The 22,779-nt window shown below is 39.1% G+C and overlaps 1 protein-coding gene across 1 annotated transcript in view; it reads right to left on the bottom strand.

Annotated features, from left to right (window-relative positions):
* Positions 1-10,654: 10,654 nt before the first annotated feature.
* MEOX2 (mesenchyme homeobox 2) overlaps positions 10,655-22,779 on the bottom strand; it is a 69,919-nt gene continuing 57,794 nt past the window's right edge. Inside the window, exon 3 of the mRNA XM_065399870.1 lies at positions 10,655-10,879. Coding sequence (XP_065255942.1) covers positions 10,655-10,879 — 225 coding nt within the window. The remainder of the gene's footprint in view (positions 10,880-22,779) is intronic.

Below are 22,779 nucleotides of genomic sequence, written 5' to 3'. Positions count from 1 at the left end.
CAGACAGAAATTCTCCCCCCACCCTCATCTTTTGCCCTGTCTGAAAAATGCGAGAACATCAGGAATTTTCTTAAGGTTACAGTGTACACTTGACAGAACTGCAATCAAGAATATAAGAGCCACAGAGGACATTTGTTTTGGGAAATTTACATGTGATTCAACTCACATACTTTAACCTTATTAAAGTTTTTGAATATGTCACCACAGTGTATACTGTCATCTGAATCCCGTGAAAGCTCTATGCTGACCTACATTTAAATTCCTTTCAATTTCCGGTATGCTGTATTTTCCCAACAGAATATGGTAATTTTAGACAATTCCAAGGTTATACCATGCTTGACACCTCACTTCACTTTGGTACCACCTGCCCAGAATATAATTAGCTGTCCACTTTTAAAGGAAGGACCTTCATACACCACAGATGGCATTTTTCATACTAGACAGGCAATGATGTATGTTGGAAGCCAGCCAAACTGTCTGCAAAAACTGTGAGAAATTCAAGACAGACATCTGAGTGGAAGGAAAGTTTTTTTTCCTACCCATATATGAACATCTGTTAAAACTGCCCCTATATAATGTGCTTTACTATTTCTTATCTAATGATACAATAGATTATTGCTGAAGGAAACTCCAAGCACCATAGCAAATTTATTTTATTTTGATTTTGAAATCAATATTTCAATAATAAAGGATGACTTGCCAGCTATAGGAACCCAATATTATAAAACTCTCATCATAACCAAGAGCAATAAAATAGCTTCTGAGCAAGTTTTTCAAACATAACTAGTGATATTGGGTGCCCATTTTAAGGTACCATAAAGGGGCCCTGATTTTTCAGAGGATGGGTGCTCAGAACATTCTGAAAACCAGGACCCTCAATTAAGGCACCCAAAGGCAGGAGGCACTTCTGAAACTCTTTGTCTCTGTTCTTAATTCTGTACTGTTCACTGAGTAGAAACTGGTGTATGTATTTAGGGCCAGATCCAAAGCCCAATGAAGTCAATGTAAATCTTTCCATTGACTTCAATGGGCTTTGGATCAGGCCCACTGTTTTCTTAGAAGAAATAGTTCTTACTTGCTTATTGCAAAAGCATTACTTATAAAAGGAGTCTTTAATATTATTGTCAATATTCAACCATCGGAAATCAAACATTTTAAGCAAATATACTATATGGAGGAGCAACTCTAAATTGCAGTTGGCATGCTTTATGAATTAAAAGAGTGTGCAAACATTTTCTCTCCACAATGTTTATGTGCAAGCATGTATAAGAATCACAGAAATACACATACACAATTATTCTTTATGGGTCATAGTTATATTTGGCATTTTTCCCCCTTGATGGATTATATATTTCTATGGCAGTGATATGCAATTTTTTGTAAGGGTACTATTCAAGATAAACTTTTACCTTGGCAAGTACACATTTAGGTGTTTTTTCAGCTGCACGTGTGACTTGCTTGGCAAATAACTTGGTAAATGTTCAAAACAGGCACACTTTTAAAAAACTGCTATCCATAAGCAAACAAAAATAGTGTATACTGTAGTAAATTGTGTCTGTATGTTCAACTATATTTTCTAGCAATACCAAAAAAATATCAATATTGGACATAGGTAGGTATAAAAATATCCAGAGAAATTAAATGTCTACAGATATTAAAAGTTACCTATGGTTAATGGATATTTGCCCTGCATATTACTCAAAACATTTTTGGATCTGAAAGCTACCATGTGAATGAGTTTATACAGCGAACACAAAAAAGACACAGAAACCAGGCAGGCAGTCACGAGGCAGGCAAAACTCCCATAGAAATCAATCATAGGCCTGCTAGAGGACTGGAGAATTGAGTTCATAGCATTAGAAATCAATTAGACAACTCGCTGACAATATATCACACTACAATGTAAAAATAGCACTTAAATATCTTCTATTGGATCTGCAAATTTTGCTCTTGAAAAAACTGTTAAAATACTTAGGGCCAAAGTCTAGCCCAGGTGTAAATGTATGGCGTTGTGCCTGCTTATATCATGGCTAAGAATGCCCTTTTATTTTGTTAGCCATAATAGTGTATACTTTTATATTTTAAAAAATGCAAACCTATAATATACAATACATAATATATGAAAATAATTATGTTGCATGCTGTGCTACCATAATTGAACAAGATAAGCAGGTCTGGTGCAATATAATATCAAAATAGTCTCAATAATTAGCCTTCTTTTTTTTAAAGAAATACCATTTTCTACTGTTTAGCAGCAAAGGATATTAAAATACCATTTTATAATTCACTGCTACAACACAACATTTATATTAGTGAAACTTCTGTGGCTAATACATTTCTATATTGTTAGTAAAGCAAATACCTTATTTTTAACATAAGATCATGTTGTATTTGTTTAAGAGTAAGGAATAACATTGCTGGGTTGCTTAATCTCTAATATGATGACAAGCAATGAGTGATCATAAAACACTTTCTAACATGCCAACAGACCAGTAATTTTTTCACCAGGTGGGATTTCCTGTAAATTAAAAAGGGCCTCATCACCTTCCTCCATGGGCAAACCTGCTGGAATGAGTTTCTCCATGAGGTTCTCCTTGTGGAGGTTTATCACTAATATTTTCATTGGATATGTGGTGTTTGTCCACAAACGCAGTGGATGCATATGGACTTGTCTACCCGGGTGACGTTTCCAGTTATACAGGTATAGTTAAACCACTATTGTTATGTCATTATAACTTTCCTGTGTGGACACTCCTATTCTTGGATAAGAGTGGCTTTTTTTTTTGGCTTAGCTTAAACTGTTTCCAAAGCACTGTAATCTGAACTGGCAAAAGGCCTTCTTATCCCAGAACAAGACTGTCTCCACAGTGAGCTATACTCATATAACTACCACACTTTAAATTGACTCCCAATCTTAGACTGGTATAGTTTTCCTGGGTAGACAAGCCCTAAGAGCCATATGAATATTGAGGAATCAGTGGCAGGGTCGGCCATCCATGCACAGGCTCTGGGTCCCAGAACACTCCTTCTCTCCCCCTCCCCATTTCTCCCTCACAGGTTGGTTCCCATTTGAATCTTGCTGTAAGGGCTCTATAGCCAGTGGCTAACCTGGGGACCTATCTTTACAGGACGAACCCCACCACTCAAGTAATCTGGTGGAAAGATCACACAGCTCAGCATTACTATCTTGCACCCTGAGTCTCCAGGGCGATAGCGAGTATGTGAGTGGGGGTGATGTGCATCCTCCCACGCACTCTACTCATTTCCCTCACTCTCCTCCTGCGTGAATCCCAAGTGCTCTCCAAGGGAAGGATGGATGCTGCCCAGAAAGGTGTGACCTAAGCAGGCTATCATCAAGGTCCAAGGGTGTTTATGGGGGTAAATGATGTGAATGTGGTGTGGGTATGAGAATGTTTAGAACCACTATCGATGGTAGCCACTAGGACGCATATAGTAAGGAGGTAAGAATCTGTGTAAATTGAAAATAAAGAGTCTTGCATTCACCCCAGCCATGGTGTGCTAGGTCTCAATAATCTCTGCAATGGTACATCAAAACCAAGTCAGTGTGGGCCAGTTAATAGGGCACTAGACTGAGAGCCAGGAGAGTACTATCTCTGTTGCCAGGTACTACCTCTGTTGCCTTCGGCAAATCAATTTACCTCTCTGACCCTCAATTCCCCATCTGTAAAAGGAGGATAATGATACTTACTGTTCTTTTTAAAAGTACTTTGGGATCTGTAGAAGAAAAGCACTGTACAAAAGGTAATGATTATTATTTCCCTGTACCACATAAGTTCTTTACTTGGGTCATTCAACTGGACTTTCCATACATGTAGCTATTAAACAAAATGTGCTCAATATCATTTGAAAAAAAGCAACTGTTTCATAAAATTTCCAAAGATGAAAATTATGTTATGGTATTTCAGATATCAGGGCAGGGATGTCTTCTTACCGGTGTAGACAGTGCATAATGCATTGTAGGTGCTACTGGAATAGAAATAATAATTAGTAATTTATTCTATGACATTAGGAAAAATTCTCTGTGTTTTTCTATCACATCGGGGGAAGCTTTATAAATTGCACACCTCCTAAAAATCTCCCACTGAGAATCAGCAGAGCTGATAGGTGTGTTTGAAAATCAGGATCTAAACTTTTAGACACTGTTTTGGACCCTTCTGAGGGAAAACTGAATATGGGGTGTGTGTGTGTGTGTGTGTGTGTGCGCACGCGTGTGTGTGTGTGTGTGTGTGTGTCACAGCATAGCCCTGCCAGCACACTTACATTCTCACTTGCAATACCCTTGATTAATTTAATACTGGGTCTCTCGACACAGACAGACAATTGTGTCAAAGTGGGTTGCAGATTTCTGGAATAAATGTGACCAGAGTGGATTGATTTACATCAAAATAATTTAAATCACTGATTTTAATCATGATTTAAATCAGCCAGCAGGAAACTTGATTTAAATCTTCAATTTTAATTGTGTTTTGAAATGTGTACTTTTTAGCTTTTTTCCTAAAGAAAAGTTGATTGATTAGTAACCATTAAAACTTGTTGATTTGCAACTAAATATAGCCTTCACTCTAAATTTGGTACTTCTTTTTGCTTACCGGGGGGTAAACTATATTTATTTAAACACACATGTAGTTTAATTTGCATTCATATTCTTAATTTTAACATTTTTTTACTATGTTAGAAAATAGTGAATGATGCATTTCTTATTTACTAGATGATTAATTTTTTACTTGTCATTTGTGTGAAGCTCTATTTGGACAGAAATCCACAGTCAATTAAAATGCATAAAACCAGTGTTTTAATTGTTTAAAATTATTGTTAAATATAACTACCTTAAATGTGCTGGATGCATAAGAGAAAAAAAGTTTCCAAAATATGTTTTGCATTTAAAACTAACTGATTTATTAAACAAAGGAAATGTTATCTATAGTTTCTGGTCACCGTGTCCTTCACGATTTTAGAATTAGTAGATCTGGTCTTCTCATACCTAGTCTTAACTCATAGAAGGAATTAAAGGAAGAGGAATACCAGGCTTTCCTGTTTTTTCAAATCCCAATTGTTTTTTAAACTTTGAATGAACTATCCATTGAACAGAACTAGTTGAATAAACTAAAATGAAGAAAAATTCTCCCTGCAACTGCTGAAGAGGCTACTGCTCAAAAGCTGGTTTAGCATGTCAATAAACACCAGTTCCAGATGCTTAGCAAGTGACTTCCTTCAGTTCAGTGGTCTGATTTTCTTTAAAACTTGGCAGCAAACATGTACCACTTAATATATTTTGCATTTAATGTAAGTGATTTTAATAACTAATAAATGTACACCTTAACATAACCTGTACATTTCAAATTTAATTTAAATTAAAAAAACTGTTTATTTTTTTTTTTGCTTAGAATAATCAATTTTCATCCATCCTGAATGTAGCACAGATTATTTCTGAATATTTTTGGGCATTTACCAATATTCTGAGAAGGAATGGCGAGTTAGTAGTGTGGTATAAATTTGATGGGAGAAGATACCATTTTTTCCCTTAATACATTGATGTGGGTTTTTTTTAAATAATGTAATAGGAGACTAACATTCCTTGAATATTTTTGTTGTACAGGTGACGCTGATAAGCTCTGATTGTGCTGTCCAATAGCCCTGATTAACAGCCAGAAGATTCAAATTACTATTATATCTACCCCCCACTGTGCAGCCTTCACCAGTAAATGCCCTCAAAGCATGAAAAAACCTCGTGTGCCCTAAATACAAAGTGAATTTAAATAAATATACCATAAAGCAAATGAATGCTAAGCAAGATATTGAGCAATCTCTTATTTCTCTGAGCTAATAATATGCATCATCACTAAAGCCCTACACAAGCTAGTACAGTATATCATATATAGATATATAATATCTATCTATCTGTATGTATATATACACACACACACACACACTAGCACATACACCAAATGTGTACAAAATTCTTTCTTTCAAGCCATATAGCATATAACTGGTTAAATATCACTCTTAAAAATTTCCTGAATCTTATATCTTAAATACTGCATGTACTCTATTTGTGCCAGCTTAAATACATGTTCACTCAAGAGACACAAGTTGCCTAAAGCCAGGAAATTTGAAAGGAGGCTCAAGCTGACATTTTGTCCTTAATTCATACCATGGCATCTCCCACAAACTATAAGAGTGTAATGTCTTCAGATGCAGGAAAGCTAATTAGTTAGTGGGTAGAGCCAGGGACAGAAAGCCAGTTCTGCTGGGTTCCATTCCTGATTCTGCCATTGAATGGCTGTGTGATCTTGGAAAAGTCACAATTTCTATGTGCTTCATCTTGTCCATCTGTAAAATAAAGACTTACCTCTCACATACATAGAGGTGAAAGAAAGCCGGTCTGGTCCGGTCCGGCATACCGGCAAGAGCCAGTGCGCCGTGCCGGACCGACCGGCTTCCCCAGGCTGGTGATTTAAAGGGCCCGAGGCTCCCCGCAACAGCTGGAGCCCAGGGCCCTTTAAATCACCTCCCGAGTCCCGCTGCCTGAGCCCCGGGGTAGCGGCGACAGGGTTCCGTCGGCGATTTAAAGGGCCCGGAGCTCCGCTGTGGTAGTGGTGGCCAGAGCCCTGGGCCCTTTAAATCGCCCCTGAGCCCCGGGGCTCCCAGCCACCTCTGCAGCTGGGAGCTCCAGGGGTGATTTAAAGGCCCTGGGGATCCCAGCCGCAGCCAGAGCCCCGGGGCCTTTAAATCAAGATTTAAAAATCTTGATTTAAAGGCCCTGCCTCTTCCGGTTGAGGCCACACCCCTGCTCAGGACTCCGGCGTACTGGTAAGTCCTTTAACTTACTTTCACCCCTGTACATACATAATATGGTTAAAATGCTAAATGTACTTAATTCCCCCCTGTAAACCAGTGGGCAGATACACCAGCTAGGGAAGGTAAAATAAACCCTCCAATTAAGTTCAAAGCAAAGCCCTGGTCTCATTGCTGGCTTAATTAACACAAAAGAGCTGCATTCCTGCTAAGATTTACATACATAGTTAACTTTACGTACTGTGCGTAACCCCACTCACTTCAATGACCACATCTTTGCAAAACCAGGGGATTCAAAGAAAGAGCAAAGCAACTCAGTACACTTGTTCACAGCCAACAGAGGCCTTGCCAACTTTCAACAACCCCTTTCCTGGGGGTTGCCACAACCACAAGCCTTGTGTTTTTACAGCCTCACTCCAGATCAATGTGATAGGCAGGGAAATGGATTCTCCTTGTAACCCCTTCTATGCTGGGGCTCAAGGAGTACCTTAATCCTTGAATTGAAAGTACTGAGTAATGGCAGTGCATCTGTTCAATTGTTTTTAAAACATACAATGCAGGTTCTTTTGTTTGTTGCTCCCTATGATCATGGGGAAGTGTGCCTTTTAGTCTTCTCTTTTCCTAACCCTTCTCCTTCTGTTATCATTATTGGATCCTTGGAAGCTCTGGTGAATCATTCACAAGAATTAATGATAGCTGGGATGGTGCAGTTTTAAAATGGCGACTATGACATTATAGTAATCTAAGATGTATGGACAAATGTAGCATGGCTAGAAGTACATTTCTGTGGGTTTTCCAGCTGTTGCTAGTGATGTGCTTAACAGTCATTGTGGTGAACTCTATGAATTGGGAAATAGATTATTACAGAGGTTTTAGCCAGAATGTGCCTGGACCTTGAGCAGGTGTGACTGGAGGAGGGTGCAAGGAACCTTTCCTATCTTTTTGTACCTTCTGTGCAAGGGCCAGACACAGTATCAAGCTCTGCATTTGGTGAGGCCGAAGGACTGCTCCCTCCAATACCCTGATTGGTGCAAATTACTCCTCAGGCCTGAGTTTCTCCTGTAGCAATGGACCTCCAAACTTCTCCGAACGCTGGTCATGGTGTTATTTATACAATCTGGACCTTTGTGTTTAAAGGGTTACAGATTATTTTAAAATGCATGGCCCTATCCTGCAAATTCTGTGGCACATGCTTTACTGTACACATTTGTCCTACTGACTTCATACTTTCATCATACAGAGGGACGGCATATTTCATGTTGGCTTAAAAAAAACCCAATATCTGAGTATCATTTCTCTCTCACTAGAAGTAATATGTCATTACTAGCCATCATCTTTTAGAATTTGGAGTAATAGGATGAAATTAAGGAAGAGAAAATGAATCTCCTTAATGTCAAGACAGTCTTCCTGGCAGTGAGATCACTATGAGTCAGAGTCTGCCACCCTTAATCACATTGGATGCTGCAAGTGTCCCCACCCAAATTAGTGGAGTGTGTCACAAAGTAAGGTACTATTCAGTGTGAAAGGGGTGGCAGAAACTGGTCCTACATTGCTAATTATTATTTTTGCACTGCCTATAATGTGCTGGGTATTTTACAGAGCAAACACAAAGAGTTAATGGAGATATCCTATCTCCTAGAACTGGAAGGGACCTTGAAGGTCATCAAGTCCAGCCCCCTGCCCTCACTAGTAGGACCAAGTACTGATTTTGCCCCAGATCCCTAAGTGGCCCCTTCAAGGATTGAACTCACAACTCTGGGTTTAGCAGGCCAATGCTCAAACCACTGAGCTATCCCTCTGTCTCAAGCCTGAAAAATGTACAGTCTAATTTTAGACATATATGAATGACAGCAATGGACAGTTGTGGGGGAGATTATGCTTTTACTCTGGTTCATTATTTGCATGTAATAATGGAACTGATGTGTATTTTTTTTATTATTTCTTCCTTATCCAACTCCATCTAAATCATTTTGTGTGGCAAGGGCATTTGATAGATATAGGGTAATTTTATGATCTGTTAGGCTCCATAGGGTGATGCTAAAATGTGAAATAGTCTCCCAAAGTAAGTTGTGGATGCCCCAGCACTTGGACATTTAAATTAGACTGATCACAAGACTAGTTAGTATGTAATAGGGAACAAACCTGAGTTTGAAAGGAATTGGACTAGAAAAGTTCTTGATCATGTCTAACATTTAGGATGCTTTTGATTCACGCGACTGTTAATCATCAGTAAATGTTCATTGGTACTTAGTTTGAAGACTTCTCTTTGGATGCTCTGGCTTATTTTATTATTTTCATTCCAATTAATCTCCTACCTTTTTGGTGAATAGGAATGTTGGCCAATAACTTTATGTCTTGGACAACTTTATTTTATAAAGGCAAGGTAATGCAAGTTTACATCACCTTCCTGGGCAGTTACCATTTTTTCTCCATTTCCACAACACATGACAAAATATCCCTTTAATATTTGCCTTAGATCTTGGAAAATGGTTTAATTGCCCTTGTTGTTCTTGGCTGAAGCCATCATTAGCTGAGGGTTGCTTTTTCCTGCTAAAGGAAGGAGTTTCCCAAATGGATCAAGGTAGAAGGTTTATCCAAGATCAAGTGTAAGTTTGAAATCATAGATTTATGTTGCCCAAAGCAAAACACGGTTTAGAAGGATTCGTGAAGCTAGAGCTGCTTAGGACTTTTAAAGGAACACTTTCAAGTTTCCCATTAAATCACTATAGGCAGACCAGAATTATTTAAAAAGGATCATTTATTAAACATTTTTTCTTTACAAAGTACAATCAGTGTTTTGTTAGATTTGATTTTTGGTGTTCGCCTGTATTTACACACAAGTTTGTAACAGAAAATGTGTCTTGAATTTACACTTGGGACATAGTATCAGAGTTATCATCATAATTTTGATTTCTACCAACATAAGCAGCCAACTCAACTTATCCGCTGGTTTTAAAATCAGAAGATGAAGAAACAATACTTCTGCTGAGTGCTTCCCAATGTACTCAACTAGGATGTAGAAGTAACGTGTACATTTTTAGGGGTGGGGGTGGTGGAAATAAATTCCTAACACGAGTGGAACATGATGTTATTTCTGGCAGGTCACCGGACTATCCTTATGATCCTAAAAATCATTCTGGCAGTTATAAGATAAGAAGAATTGAGGAGCAAGGTAAGTTTAATAATACCCTATTAGCAGCAGTTGAGAGTAAATGCAACATAAGGTTTGTTTTGTCTGTGGTACAAGGACGTGCCCTATCAGACACTACAGTATTGTTCTTTACTTGAACACAATTGTCTATATGTATTGTCTGTTTTGGGGACAACAAAACAAAAATAAAGAGACAAGAAGCCGTTTATCATCATGAGTGATTATTGCCATCAGCTAATATTAATGCATTACTAAAATTAGTGAAGACAGGAAAATGCTGTAAGATAAATATTTACAGAGTTAAAATACATTTCTTATCCACTAGACAGTGATTTTGTGGCACTGTGGTTTTTTCAGAATATAACCTCTGTTGAAAGCAATGTAATTTTCAGTGCAAGCTAAAGCAAAAATACCTGCCCGCTGTCCATAAACATGATAAACAAATCTGGAATGTTCAAAGCAAATTCATCTTCCGCTTCCCACTCTTGAGGCACCTCTAAGACATGGCACTTACTGTAAACCATCTAAAAATCAAGAAAAGCAGACACAATAAGCTTGAATTTTTAATAACCATTTTTTTAAAAAAAATCACTGCCAGAGTCACTTGCGTACGTAAACGATGCCCGTGAAAGGCATGCCATCATAGCATTTCTTTCCTGAGAACGGAGCTGGGATCCTCTTTGTGTATCATAAGTGTGCGTGCTCAGAGCTGTGATCACTGTCATGGCTGTCATCGTTCGCTAGTGAGTCCCCCGTGTGCTGGAGGCCAGCTGCACCAATTCCAGAAAGCTCTGAGGGAAGCAGTGTGCCCTTTTTCACATTCACCAGTTCCTTTTCCCGGGCTGCTGCCCCTTGCTGGCCCCCTTTTACCCGCTTCCATTTCATTCGTCTGTTCTGGAACCAAACTTTTACCTTAAAAATAAGAACAAAGACATGGTCACTGAGGGCCAATGATGTTATCTGTAACACTAATAAATAATAGCATCATGTGTTATTTGTGTAGCACCCAACAGGATGCTAGTTTCTTTACAGAACAAATACAAAGGCAACTTGCCTTCGCCAATGACCTGACAGTCTAATTTTAGACTTGAAGTAATACGTGAGGGTAAGGAACAATAGGGGAAGGAATAGGACAGCGGTTCTCAAACTGTGGGTCACGACCCCATTTTAATGGGGTCGCCAGGGCTTGCTTAGACTTGCTGTGGCTCGAATTGAAGCCCGAGCCCCGCCGCCTAGCCGAAGCCTAAGGGATTCAGCCCTGGGTGGCGGGGCTCAGGTTACAGGCCCCCTGGCTGGGGCTGAAGCCCTTGGGCTTCAGCTTTGACCCCTTCCCCACCCAGGGCAGTGGGGCTCGGGCTTTGGCTTTGGCTCCAGCTTCCCCCCCCCCACCCAGGGCAGTGAGAATCAGGAGGACTCAGGCTTCAGTCCCGCCTCTTGGAGTCAGGTAGTAAGTTTTGTTATCAGAAGGGGATTGCAGTGCAATGAAGTTTGAGAACCCCTGGAATAAGATGATGAAATACAAGAGTTACAGTAATAAGTTAATATGGTTATATGAAATACTTAGCACTACTAAAATGCCTTCCAGTGGAGGATCTCAAAGCTCCTTAGAAACATTTATAAATTAACACTCTTGGGAGATAAGTATTATACCCATTTTGCAGATAAGGAAACTGAGGCATTTGGTCAGGGGAATGACATGCGCAAATTAATAGAGAGCTCAGAAAATAATCTTTTTCTTCTATCTAATTTACAGTCTTGTGCCTTAACACTGAACCATGCTTCTCCTCCTATTTTTTTTAGTCTTTTTCTAAGTATTTTTTCTGAATATGCTAAGTACTTGGAAAATGTACAATGAAACAAGAAATTTTCATTCAAAAACAAGAATGGAAGAATAAGAATAAGAAACAACTGTACATTTTTTTTTACAGGTCAATTCCAATTTAAATGCCCCCGCTCAACCCTTTTCCTGATATTTGCAAGGCCATTTTAGAAATTTTTTTATAGTAACTATTTATAATGACTTCCCTTTTTGGCTCAAATATGTATTACTATAATTCCTGTTGTTGGTCTCCTTTTTGGTACAAGACAATTCTTGTCTCCTATAAATTTGGTGTGCTACTAAGCTCTGCAAACTGCAGGCAAGCTACTTTTGCAATTGCCCAAATACTAAAAGAGACATGGGAACTCTTATACATATACCAGATCCTCAGTTGATTCTAAATCAGCATATGCCATTGACATTGAAAGTAAATTTATTTTGTGAAAATGGAAGAAGAGAAAAAAATAGTTATTTTAACGCCCTTAGAGTTACTGCTGTAATGGAGTGTCCCAAATGTATCTTTGTGTCTCTTTTAACATGAAAGTTCTACAGAAAATTCTATAGCATGAGGTAACTTCTCACTTGGAAAGGAAATGAGAGCTTGGAATGCTGATGTGTCCTCTGCAGTGATAAGTGGAATATATTTTAGAGCTTTAAAAGAAATGCCAAGGAGTTGTCACAGCAGGACTCATTGTACAACATCAGTAATAGAGCCACAAATGGATGTTTTGAGGAATTTATGTTGTATGTCCAGGAAATCTTACAGTCTTTAGCCTTTAACATTATTTTGAATGATACGTTAGAATTTTACAGCAACAGAATTGATGTTTAAAGTCACATTTTTTGGTATTTATTTACTGTACTCACAGTGTTGCTGTTAAAACTAATCAGAGCTCTTAAAGCCAATCATTTGGGAATAGAGCAAAATGATTCTAGGTTGGTTAACAGCCTCAAATCCATGCACATCCTTTCCTTTAGACTACTCATCAAAGCCAAAAGAATCTGGCTAGTAAAGTCAAATGAGCGTAAAGGGAAGGTATTTATGACTGGCTGCTATGATGTTGGGAATTATCATACTTAGGCCATATATCAGAGACTTTCATGAAAGCAGTGTCTTCATAAAAACACAATATTTGTACTGTACTGACAGCTCTTTATGGGAAGTTACAGATGTCATTTTTTTACAGTGAAGTTCCCCTTTTAAAAGACACTATAGCACTGGTGCCAAACACTGTAATAAACCTGTAGTGTTTGGAGCTATGGAGCTGATCCAAAGCTCATTGAAGTCAATGGGAATCTTCCCATTGAGATATAAAAAAGATGCTCTCAGGGTATTTTTGCAGCTCGGAGAGATCAAGGAATATGCTATAGTGTCAAAAGTGTATCACAGTAATCACTTGTCACCTTGTTTTGCAGAAACCACTCTTTGCATAATATCTTATCTGCTTTGGGCAAAATCATTTACTATCCTGCACAATTCAGGGTGTATGTGTGTAAAAAATTGTTGCAAGTAGACCATTGCCCTTTCGAAAACCCTAGTGCTATTTGGGAAGCCCAAAGTTCTAAGGGGAAAATAATCAGTGAAGCTGAGGGTTCGACTAGACCCCCAAATACTCTTGCAAGAATGCTGAGATCAGGAGCAGTCATTAAGTGAGTGGAGGGGGAAAATGTGTGTGGGCAGATTGTTCCTTTTCAATTGTTCCCCATTGAATGTGTGGAGCATATTGCCACTAACTTTCCACCACCCATGATGTTCCTCTGCATGTAGCAGTTTTAGTAGTATGCATGGAACCAGGATTTGGTCCTTAGGACTGATGAAGACATTGTAAACATAGCTAGTGATAAAGAGCAGGTAAAGGAATACTTAGAATGACTTGATCCATACCAGATCATATGCACTTACAAAATTAACCAACTTCTGGAGCCACCAACAATTCTTTTTAAATGAAGAGTGATTGAAAACTTGGAAAGAACCAGAAGACTGAAGAAAAGCAAGTGAAGAACTAAACCTATCTTCAGAAAAGAAAGGAGAGTGATCCTGGCAATTGCCACTCCACAAGTCTAACTTCCATTGCTAACATCCCAGGACATATATTAAGAGGAAAGAACACTTAGCATTGTCAACTTAGAAGAAAATATACAAGAGAGATTTTGTATAATAAAATCAGTCTGTGAAAATTAATTCAAATAGATTTGGATATTAATACAGTCATGTGAACTTAAAACAAGCAGAAGCAGTATAAAATAAACTAAGGTACTAATAAACAGCAATATATCAAGCTGGGAGCAGGTGTCTAATAGCGTATCACAAAGTGTTAGATTCGGTCTTCTTTAATATTCTCAATAATGTTCTTGCAGAGCAAGAGAACGCCACATTAACAAGAATCAAAGATGAGTGGGAGGTGTTGGGAAAACTACTAATAACAGAAAAATTCAAACAGATTTAGAGGTTGGAGATAAGTGCAGGATATAAATAAATGAAACTGAATTTGGAAAAACTCAAGCTAAAACTTCTGGGGAAAAACACTTCACAACATAGAAACATGGGAAGAAGTAATGCTGAAAGAGACCTAGGAGTGATAGTAGACAGCAAATTAGAGATGAGGTTGTCATAGGATGTAGCAGTTAAGAAAAAAAAAGCATAGATAGGCAACCATGTCACTAAGTAGAGAAATTATAGCTCTGTTCTGTCAGACTTTGGGATAATGCATTCATATTGGGGCACTTTGTTTTCAGAAAAACGGAGAAATTTGAAGCTGTTTACAGACATTCACCAATCAGTGATAAGGAGGGTGGAGAGACTGATTTATGAAAACAGATTAAAAAATAGCCAAATAGCTACTGCTTGGCTAAACAATGACTTGGAGTAGGCAGAGCGGGGAGCACATACATATAAAATTCTACAAACGTTTGAAGCCTATTCACACCAAGATATGAGAAGAATTATTTAGGAGAGTATGAGAAAGTATAACTAGGAATAAGATGATGAAATTAAGAAAGTCTGAATAGCTGTGGCATCTAAGCTAAGTGGTGGAAAGCCCTGTCTTGTGGGAAACGAAAACTTGACTGGACAAACCTTTAGTAAACGTACTGTAGGGAACAGTCAGGAAACAGACTGAGTAACCCTAATGGTTCTTTATTTTCTCTAATTTCTATGACTATGTTAGAATTTTATTCTGAAAGTGAAGGGCAAACAATGGAAAGACAAATACCTTCAAACATATTAGGACCAAATTCTGAGGTTGTGTTTAAGTTGAGGTGTAAATTGGTAAGTGGCTGTAAGACTAAGGAAATAAATATTTCTGAGGGAGTCTACATGGGTGTAACATACACATACAGAGGACTGGAAGAAAGTACAAATTAAACCAATTGAGGCTGCCCTCTTTATCTGCCTTAGGGCAAAATTCAGAGTTGATGTATAAAGTCGTGTAAATTACCCCTACCCTGTCTATTCAGTTAATTTCCCTTATACCTACTTTATATCTGTTCCAGCAGTGAAAAGAAGCTAAGAAGCTGCAATTTAACACCAAGCAGCTGGAAGAAAGTGGACGTTAAAGTACAATTGAGGCAATATAATTACACCTCTTCTTCAATCTTCTCAACTGGGTGAGATCTGGCCCAATTCTGATCTGGACTGTTGACTTCCATGGGACAGCACTAAGCCCAATAACTAGTGAACACTAGCAAGTGGGACAGCAAAAAGTCTATTCACCACTTATATCCTATGTAAGCCCTCAAAATGCAGTTTAAGTGGTGCTTGCCCTCTTTACAGGGGTGAATTTAATCCCCAATGCTCCTGTGAGGTGAGTATGTATCACTTGCTCCATTTTACAGGCAGAGTTTAACATCTGGTGCCAAATCTCTACTATTTAAGGCAGTCAGCTTTAAAAAAACAGATCTGTAACTATTTATAACTGCAGTTACTGTGTTAATGTTTCATTAATGATGATAATAAATAATCTGCGTCTCTGAGGCAAATTTACCTTGTTAAATGATTAACCCAGATAACTTCAAATGTAGAAATATTTTTCTTATTTGGTAAAAAATAGTAAAATATATATGCTAAAAACAAAGTGTATTGAGATACAGAACTAAAAAAAATTGCAATTCATTTTTATTTTAATTTTCTCAATCTAGTTACTACACGAAGTGCCATTAATCTCACTTGCTTTGCTAAATGAGAGAACACTTTATAACTGAAGACATTCAGACACAGAAAATACATATACTATTGAAAGGCCTCTTTTTTTTTTTTTAGGACTTTTTTTTTAGGACTTGCTCCAAACCCCAGTGAGGGCAATGAGAGTCTTTCCATTGACTTCAAAAAATCATAGAATATCAGATTTGGAAGGGACCTCAGGAGGTCATCTAGTCCAACTCCCTGCTCAAACCAGGACCAATCCCCAACTAAATCATCCCAGCCAGGGCTTTGTCAAGCCTGACCTTAAAAACCTCTAAGGAAGGAGATTCCACCACCTCCCTAGGTAACCCATTCCAGTGCTTCACCACCCTCCTAGTGAAAAAGTTTTTCCTAATATCCAACCTAAATTTCCTTGTTCTGTCATCTGCCACCACTGAGAACAGTCTAGATCCATCCTCTTTGGAACCCCCTTCCAGGTAGTTGAAAGCAGCTATCGAATCCCCCCTCATTCTTCTCTTCTGCAGACTAACCAATCCCAGTTCCCTCAGCCTCTCCTCATAAGTGCTCCAGCCCCCTAATCATTTTTGTTGCCCTCCGCTGGACTTTTTCCAATTTTTCCACATCCTTCTTGTAGTGTGGCCCAAAACTGGACACAGTGCTCCAGATGAGACCTCACCTATGTCGAATTGAGGGGAATGATCATGTCCCTCGATCCCCCTAGGTCCTTTTCTGCAGAACTGTTGCCTAGCCATTCGGTCCCTAGTCTGTAGCAGTGCATGGGATTCTTCCGTCCTAAGTGCAGGACTCTGCACTTGGCCTTGTTGAACCTCATCAGATTTCTTTTGGCCCAATCCTCTAATTTGTCTAGGTCCCTCTGTATCCTATCCCTACCCTCCAGCGTATCTACCACTCCTCCCAGTTTCGTGTCATCTGCAAACTTGCTGAGGGTGCAGTCCACACCATCCTCCAGATCATTAATGAAGATATTGAACAAAACTGGCCCCAGGACCGACCCTTGGGGCATTCTGCTTGATACTGGCTGCCAACTAGACATGGAGCCATTGATCACTACCCATTGAGCCCGAGCCAGCTTTCTATCCACCTTATAGTCCATTTATCCAGCCCATACTTCAACTTGCCGGCAAGAATACCGTGGGAGACTGTATCAAAAGCTTTGCTAAAGTCAAGGAATAACATGCTGACTGTTCCTGATCAATTTCCTTTCCTCTAAGTGCTTCAGAATTGATTCCTTGAGGACCTGCTCCATGATTTTTCCAGGGACTGAGGTGAGGCTGACTGGCCTGTAGTTCCCCAGATCCTCCTCCTTCCCTTTTTAAAAGATGGGCACTACATTAGCCTTTTTCCAGTCATCCGGGCCCTCCCCTGATAGCCATGAGTTTTCAAAGATAATGGCCAATGGCTCTGCAATCACATCCGCCAACTCCTTTAGCACCCTCGGATGCAGCGCATCCGGCCCCATGGACTTGTGCTCATCCAGCTTTTCTAAATAGTCCTTCAACAGGTTATAGATCAGGCCTTTAATGCTCATGTGCTAATAATAATATGAGACAGGGTTTTCACATGCTATTTCCTCTAGAGATCAAATTCAGATATCTGAAATCTGAACTTCCTTTGGATTTTGTGAACAATAAATAATGGGAGGGAAATAGGTACTGATACATGATCCAGCTACATTTTAGTACTAGGCAGGAAGTGTGAAGAATTTTGAGTGTCAATTCATCGTAATTCATGGAAGCCAATGCTTTTCAAACATACAGCACCTTTAAAAGTGTTAAGTGTCTTGCTTGAAATGTCATACTGGGTATACTGAAAAGGAAGGAGGGGGATGCGGGCAGTCAGAGCAACCTGAAGTAAACCTTGGTGGGGGGAGGGGAGGAGGAAACTGGATAGAACTACAGTAATTTAAAGCTACAGCATTCAGTCTGTATGTTTGAAATAGCCTGTTAACTGCAGCGTGCCCAAATATAATTATTAATACCTATTATTGTGAAGCTTGATCCTATCGGTTGCTGAGTATTCCTGTGAGGTGCCCTCAACTCCTGGTGACTTTAGAGGGAGTTGAGGGTAATTAGTACCACCCAGGAACATGTGCTTAAAAATATAAGAGAAGATATTCTATGTGTACTTTTTCCCTCTCTATCTTTCTTTATATATAATATAAGTGAAAATAACATATATAATATACAACACACACATTGTATATAGTGTATATAGCACAATTTAATGTGTAGTGTGTATATATGTATATGGGGAATGAAGGGAAATGAAGTCTATGTTACAGCAGCCATTACAGCATTAGTAACTATTTCTAAATCAGCAATTATGGGCCAGTCTATTAGGCACATCTGCTCATTGGCATGAAAGCCTTTCCATTAGTCGACAAGTTGTTTAGCATTTACGTCTCCCAGACTGATGATTAAGCTGTTGCTTAAATAGGTTGAGGACCATATGACCGCGTGTTGAGCATCTCCTTGGGAGCAGACACCAAAGAAAAATGTTTTGCTATGGCTGATTTATTTTAAGGAATACTCTACAGTAATCAGGAGGCAGGATGCAATATGAGGGGCTGGAAATTGATTTATTGTTTCAGTGATATAGGCACTATTTGTTAATAGCAAATACTTGTGACGGGCCAGAGTTTTACCTACTACCAAGGGCCAAATTCTCTGCTGTCTTCCACCCACACAACTTCAATAGGATCACGTGATGTGAAATTGGCATGGCTTTTAGGCCCCAGTTCAGCAAAGCATTTGAACATATGCTTAAGACCACCCCAATTCAGCAAAGCATTTCAGTATATGCTTAACTTTAAGCAGGTGCCTAAGTTCTATTGACATCAATAGGTCTTAAACATATGCTTAAATGCTTTGCTTAATCAGGATGGATGGCTGAACTGGGACTTGAGCATTCTGTGTTGACACAGAAAAGTCTAACTGATGGTCTTTTCTTTAAAAAATGAACTTGGCAGAAAAATAATATTTTATCTTAGTTTCTGAAAAATAGTATGTGACTCTGCCTGTGATTAAACTGTATGACTGCCTTACCTGCACTCAGCCCATCCATATGTCTCCAGCATATGGAGAATAAAAAAAAATGCTAGCTTCTCACTGGGATGCCCAACCCTGCTAGGTGCCACAATATTGGATTTTAAAGTTGGGGCATTTTTATGTATAGAAAAACTATTCTGAATCTGTCTATAATATGTTAGTTAGGATTTTTCCTTTCCCTCAAAGTCTTGCACAGTTAGACTCATGGTAGCTAAGGCTTTACTGGTGCAGGGACATGGAAAGTAGTCACAATATAAAAAAGTTAAACATTTTAAAAACAGGTTTCTGCAAAATATGTGATGTATACACACTACATGATAAGTGAGCTAAAGGTTTTACTGGCATTTGTTTGAGATGACCTGCATAACTTGTGAATGGCTTTGAGAGTCATGAATAACGCACCCATCCCAAACGCATACCAATAAAACCATTATGCCACACTGCCCCATCATTTCTTGTACACATACAACACAAATGCACATCTCTCAGAGTCCCAAATTCTGTGTGAAGAAGCATACCTAACGTACATAGCAAGAACCCCAGACTTACATAGTATAGTCCTTTCTCCTGTCGTTAGCCCTCTCTGTATCCCTTCAATTTATTTATTTTGATGGTTAATTCAGTTTATTTTACACTTTAGATTTTTGTACTGAATATTCAGAAGTGCATAGCAGCAACTGTTGAGAATAAGTTGGAGGTTTTGGCAGATGGATAATGGACAGGTGGGACTTTTGGCTCCCAGGAAAGTGTGGGAGTTGGTTTTGGTTTTTATTACTCAAAGGCAGCTTCGGGTACTGGAAAGGTGATGCATTCTGATCCTTCCCTCCTACGTTTGGGCAGGGGTGGAGGGGACTTAACATTTCAGAGGATGGCAGTGATTTGACTACTTCATTCCCAATGCCAGCAATCCTTGACAGCAACCATCTACCCCGCTGCACTCCACCCTGATAAGTGCCACTTCATCCAGCAATGATCTTCAACAATTAATTTCATAGCTTTGCTAAAATGATCATCAGTGAAATAGTTAATCTTGACTTTTTAAAATGTCCTAGTTAGACTTCAGCATTACCCACACTGAACAGAATGGGGCAGTTCATGCGCTATTGTTTGCATTCACAGGCAGACGTTGTGGTGTGGGTTTTACATTGAGTTCCTTTTTTGTTGTTTGCAATCTTGGGGATGTTGGCTGCGGGTGTTGCCACAAGACAGCTCTCCCTGCTCTCCCTGCCATCATGCATTTTCATCATGGCCTGTCACAATGCAGTTCGTATACTGTACTTCTGTCTGTACAGCACAGTCACTACACTATATCAGGATTTGTTACATTAGTTGAAGTTGCAAGTTTGGCTTTCTGAAGTTACTATTGTTCATACTAAGTCAAAATTGCTTACACATAATATGGAAAATCTGTTGGTGGGACAGAGTCATTTTAGACAACATGGCACTGATTTGTCTTGCGCAGACATTTACACCTGTATGGAGTAAGTGTACAATAAAGCGCTTCTACAGGTGTAAGTGGAGAATTCCGGTTTGCTAGGGTATTTCACAGCCAGTTAGCACTGGTGCAGATGACTCATAAATCCAAGGCAATGGGGAATCAGGACTCATGGTTCTTGGAGGAATATGCTCACTTTGCTCTATGACGACAGGTTAGTACTAAAGGAGGGAAGCTCCAAGAAACTTGACAACTTTGCAGACCTCTTAGGCTCCATAGCTTCGGAAGCCTTCGCGTAGGCCACGAAGGAAGAACTCTAATTTCCATTCAGTTTAACCATCTCCACAGCTCATTCCTTCAAAACTGGAGGAATTTTCTTGACTTCCAAAGCAGGCCAATCTTGTATCTTTGATAGTAAATTGTCCGCAGAGCCAACGTCCGGTCTTTTACAGCTGGCGTGGCTCAGAAAGCTGCAGCTATTTTCAACTGGACCAGGCCCAAAGAATACAAATGACCATCTAAATGGATGCTACATTTTATAAGTACGTAGCATAACAAATAGCTCTTTTCCTCCATATATAGCCACAAGAATCCATGAGTGAATCTTCAAAGATACTTAAAACAAAGTTTCAGAAATGTGTTGTTTCAGTTTTTGTTCTGTTTGATTTTTAGACTGACAAAATGTGTCACTTTTCTTAGAACTCAACTGTGATGTTAAGTCATCACTTTCCAAAGGTGCAGTACAGAGCAATCACCTCTCCAGCTGGAACTCCTACGGAATGTAGCTTCTATGCCAACCTAAAAAAAAAAGTACAGTTTGTGCTTCCTTTTGGTCCTGGCCAACTCTACTGAGAGACATGGGATTAGGTGGGAGGACTCCCATGGTCCTACCTCTTCCCCAACATGTTTGCACGATTTTGTTAAAGCTAGCTTTAACAGAAACATTGGCTGAACAATCCTTGAACTTTGGGCCAAATCCCATCATAAGATGATTGGCACAGGCAGATCACTCTGCCTTTCCAGAACCCCACTGAAGTCAATTGGTTGCCGCACATATGTAAGAATCTGTCCATGGCTAGCAGTTGGAACCTTTGAGCTCCACTGAAGCACTGGAATTTTTTAACATAAGGTCTCCCATTGTGAATGAATTATAACCAGTAACTCCACTCCCAATTTATATAGCAAAAGTAAATTCATCATTTGAAGATTTACTATAAACTTTTGTTTAAAAGGTAAATAATTACTCAAGTCAAAATTATGTATTAAATTACCCATTAGATATATTTTAGGTTTCCAGGAGCATTTCTTTCTACAGAAAAAAGAAGCTATGGAATTACTGTAGCAATGGTCTTCTGTAATTATTTTACTCTAGACAAACATAAAAGTATCACTAGATTTTATTTTATTTTAAGGTATTATTTTAAATAAAATGAACAATCCAGAGGAACGCAGGCCAACCCCGTCCCTAAGCTTCAGAGCCCAGGCTCCATCCCAAGTCATAATACAGCTATTTGTAGTGCCATAGCATGAGCCCCGCAAGCCCTGGGCTCGGAGACTCGCTGACATGGGCTGCTGCTCACCACACAGACTTACCAATAGACTCAAATTTTATAGCATATGTGAACATTGCTAAATAAGTGGAAGTTTGGAATGAGCAGTTGACTTCCAGACAAGATTCGACAATACGGTATATCAGACTGATATTGATTAACTATGTTAAGGTGGTCCATACTCCAGCAAATCAACCACTGACTTTGTTTGGAAAGGTTGTTTGGCCTGAGTAAGGACTGCAGGATCCCTCACTCAGTCTTGAGATGCTGAAAACAATTTTAACCAAGTATAAATAGCCATTTGTGACTAGGGAGTGAGGTGACCTTTGTTTGGAGGGCACCTCTGTAATGGGGATTTTCTATTATTGTTTATTATCTGTATTGCAGTAACACCAAAAAAAAGCACGAATCAGGACGACAGCCCCACTGTGCTAGATACTGTACATATACTGCCCCATTTATATAATAATGCATTGTTCGCCTACCTTTCCTGTAGAATTAAACATTAAAAAGGCACCTCTTTTGACATTCCTATTTATCTACTTATGGAACTACTGGCACCACTTCATAAACTGACAGACTAGAGACTTTCATTATGTAGAACTCAGACAAGGGAGCATAAAGCCCTTCTTTATTCAACAAACTGTTTTCCTCATCACCTACCAAGAAACACCGATTCTGGATATTTTGTAAGTGATTGATGGATTTTGGGCAGATATTGGGACTTAAGGTTAACTAGCAAAAAATAAGCCCTCCTCAGTGGAATTTAATCTGACTAGGTGGGATTTTCCGTTTACAT

This window comes from Emys orbicularis, chromosome 2 (genome assembly GCF_028017835.1).
Source record: "Emys orbicularis isolate rEmyOrb1 chromosome 2, rEmyOrb1.hap1, whole genome shotgun sequence".
Taxonomy (NCBI): domain Eukaryota; kingdom Metazoa; phylum Chordata; order Testudines; family Emydidae; genus Emys; species Emys orbicularis.
The sequence above is the reverse complement of the archived record's forward strand: the minus strand, read 5'-3'. Positions and strand labels throughout refer to the sequence as shown.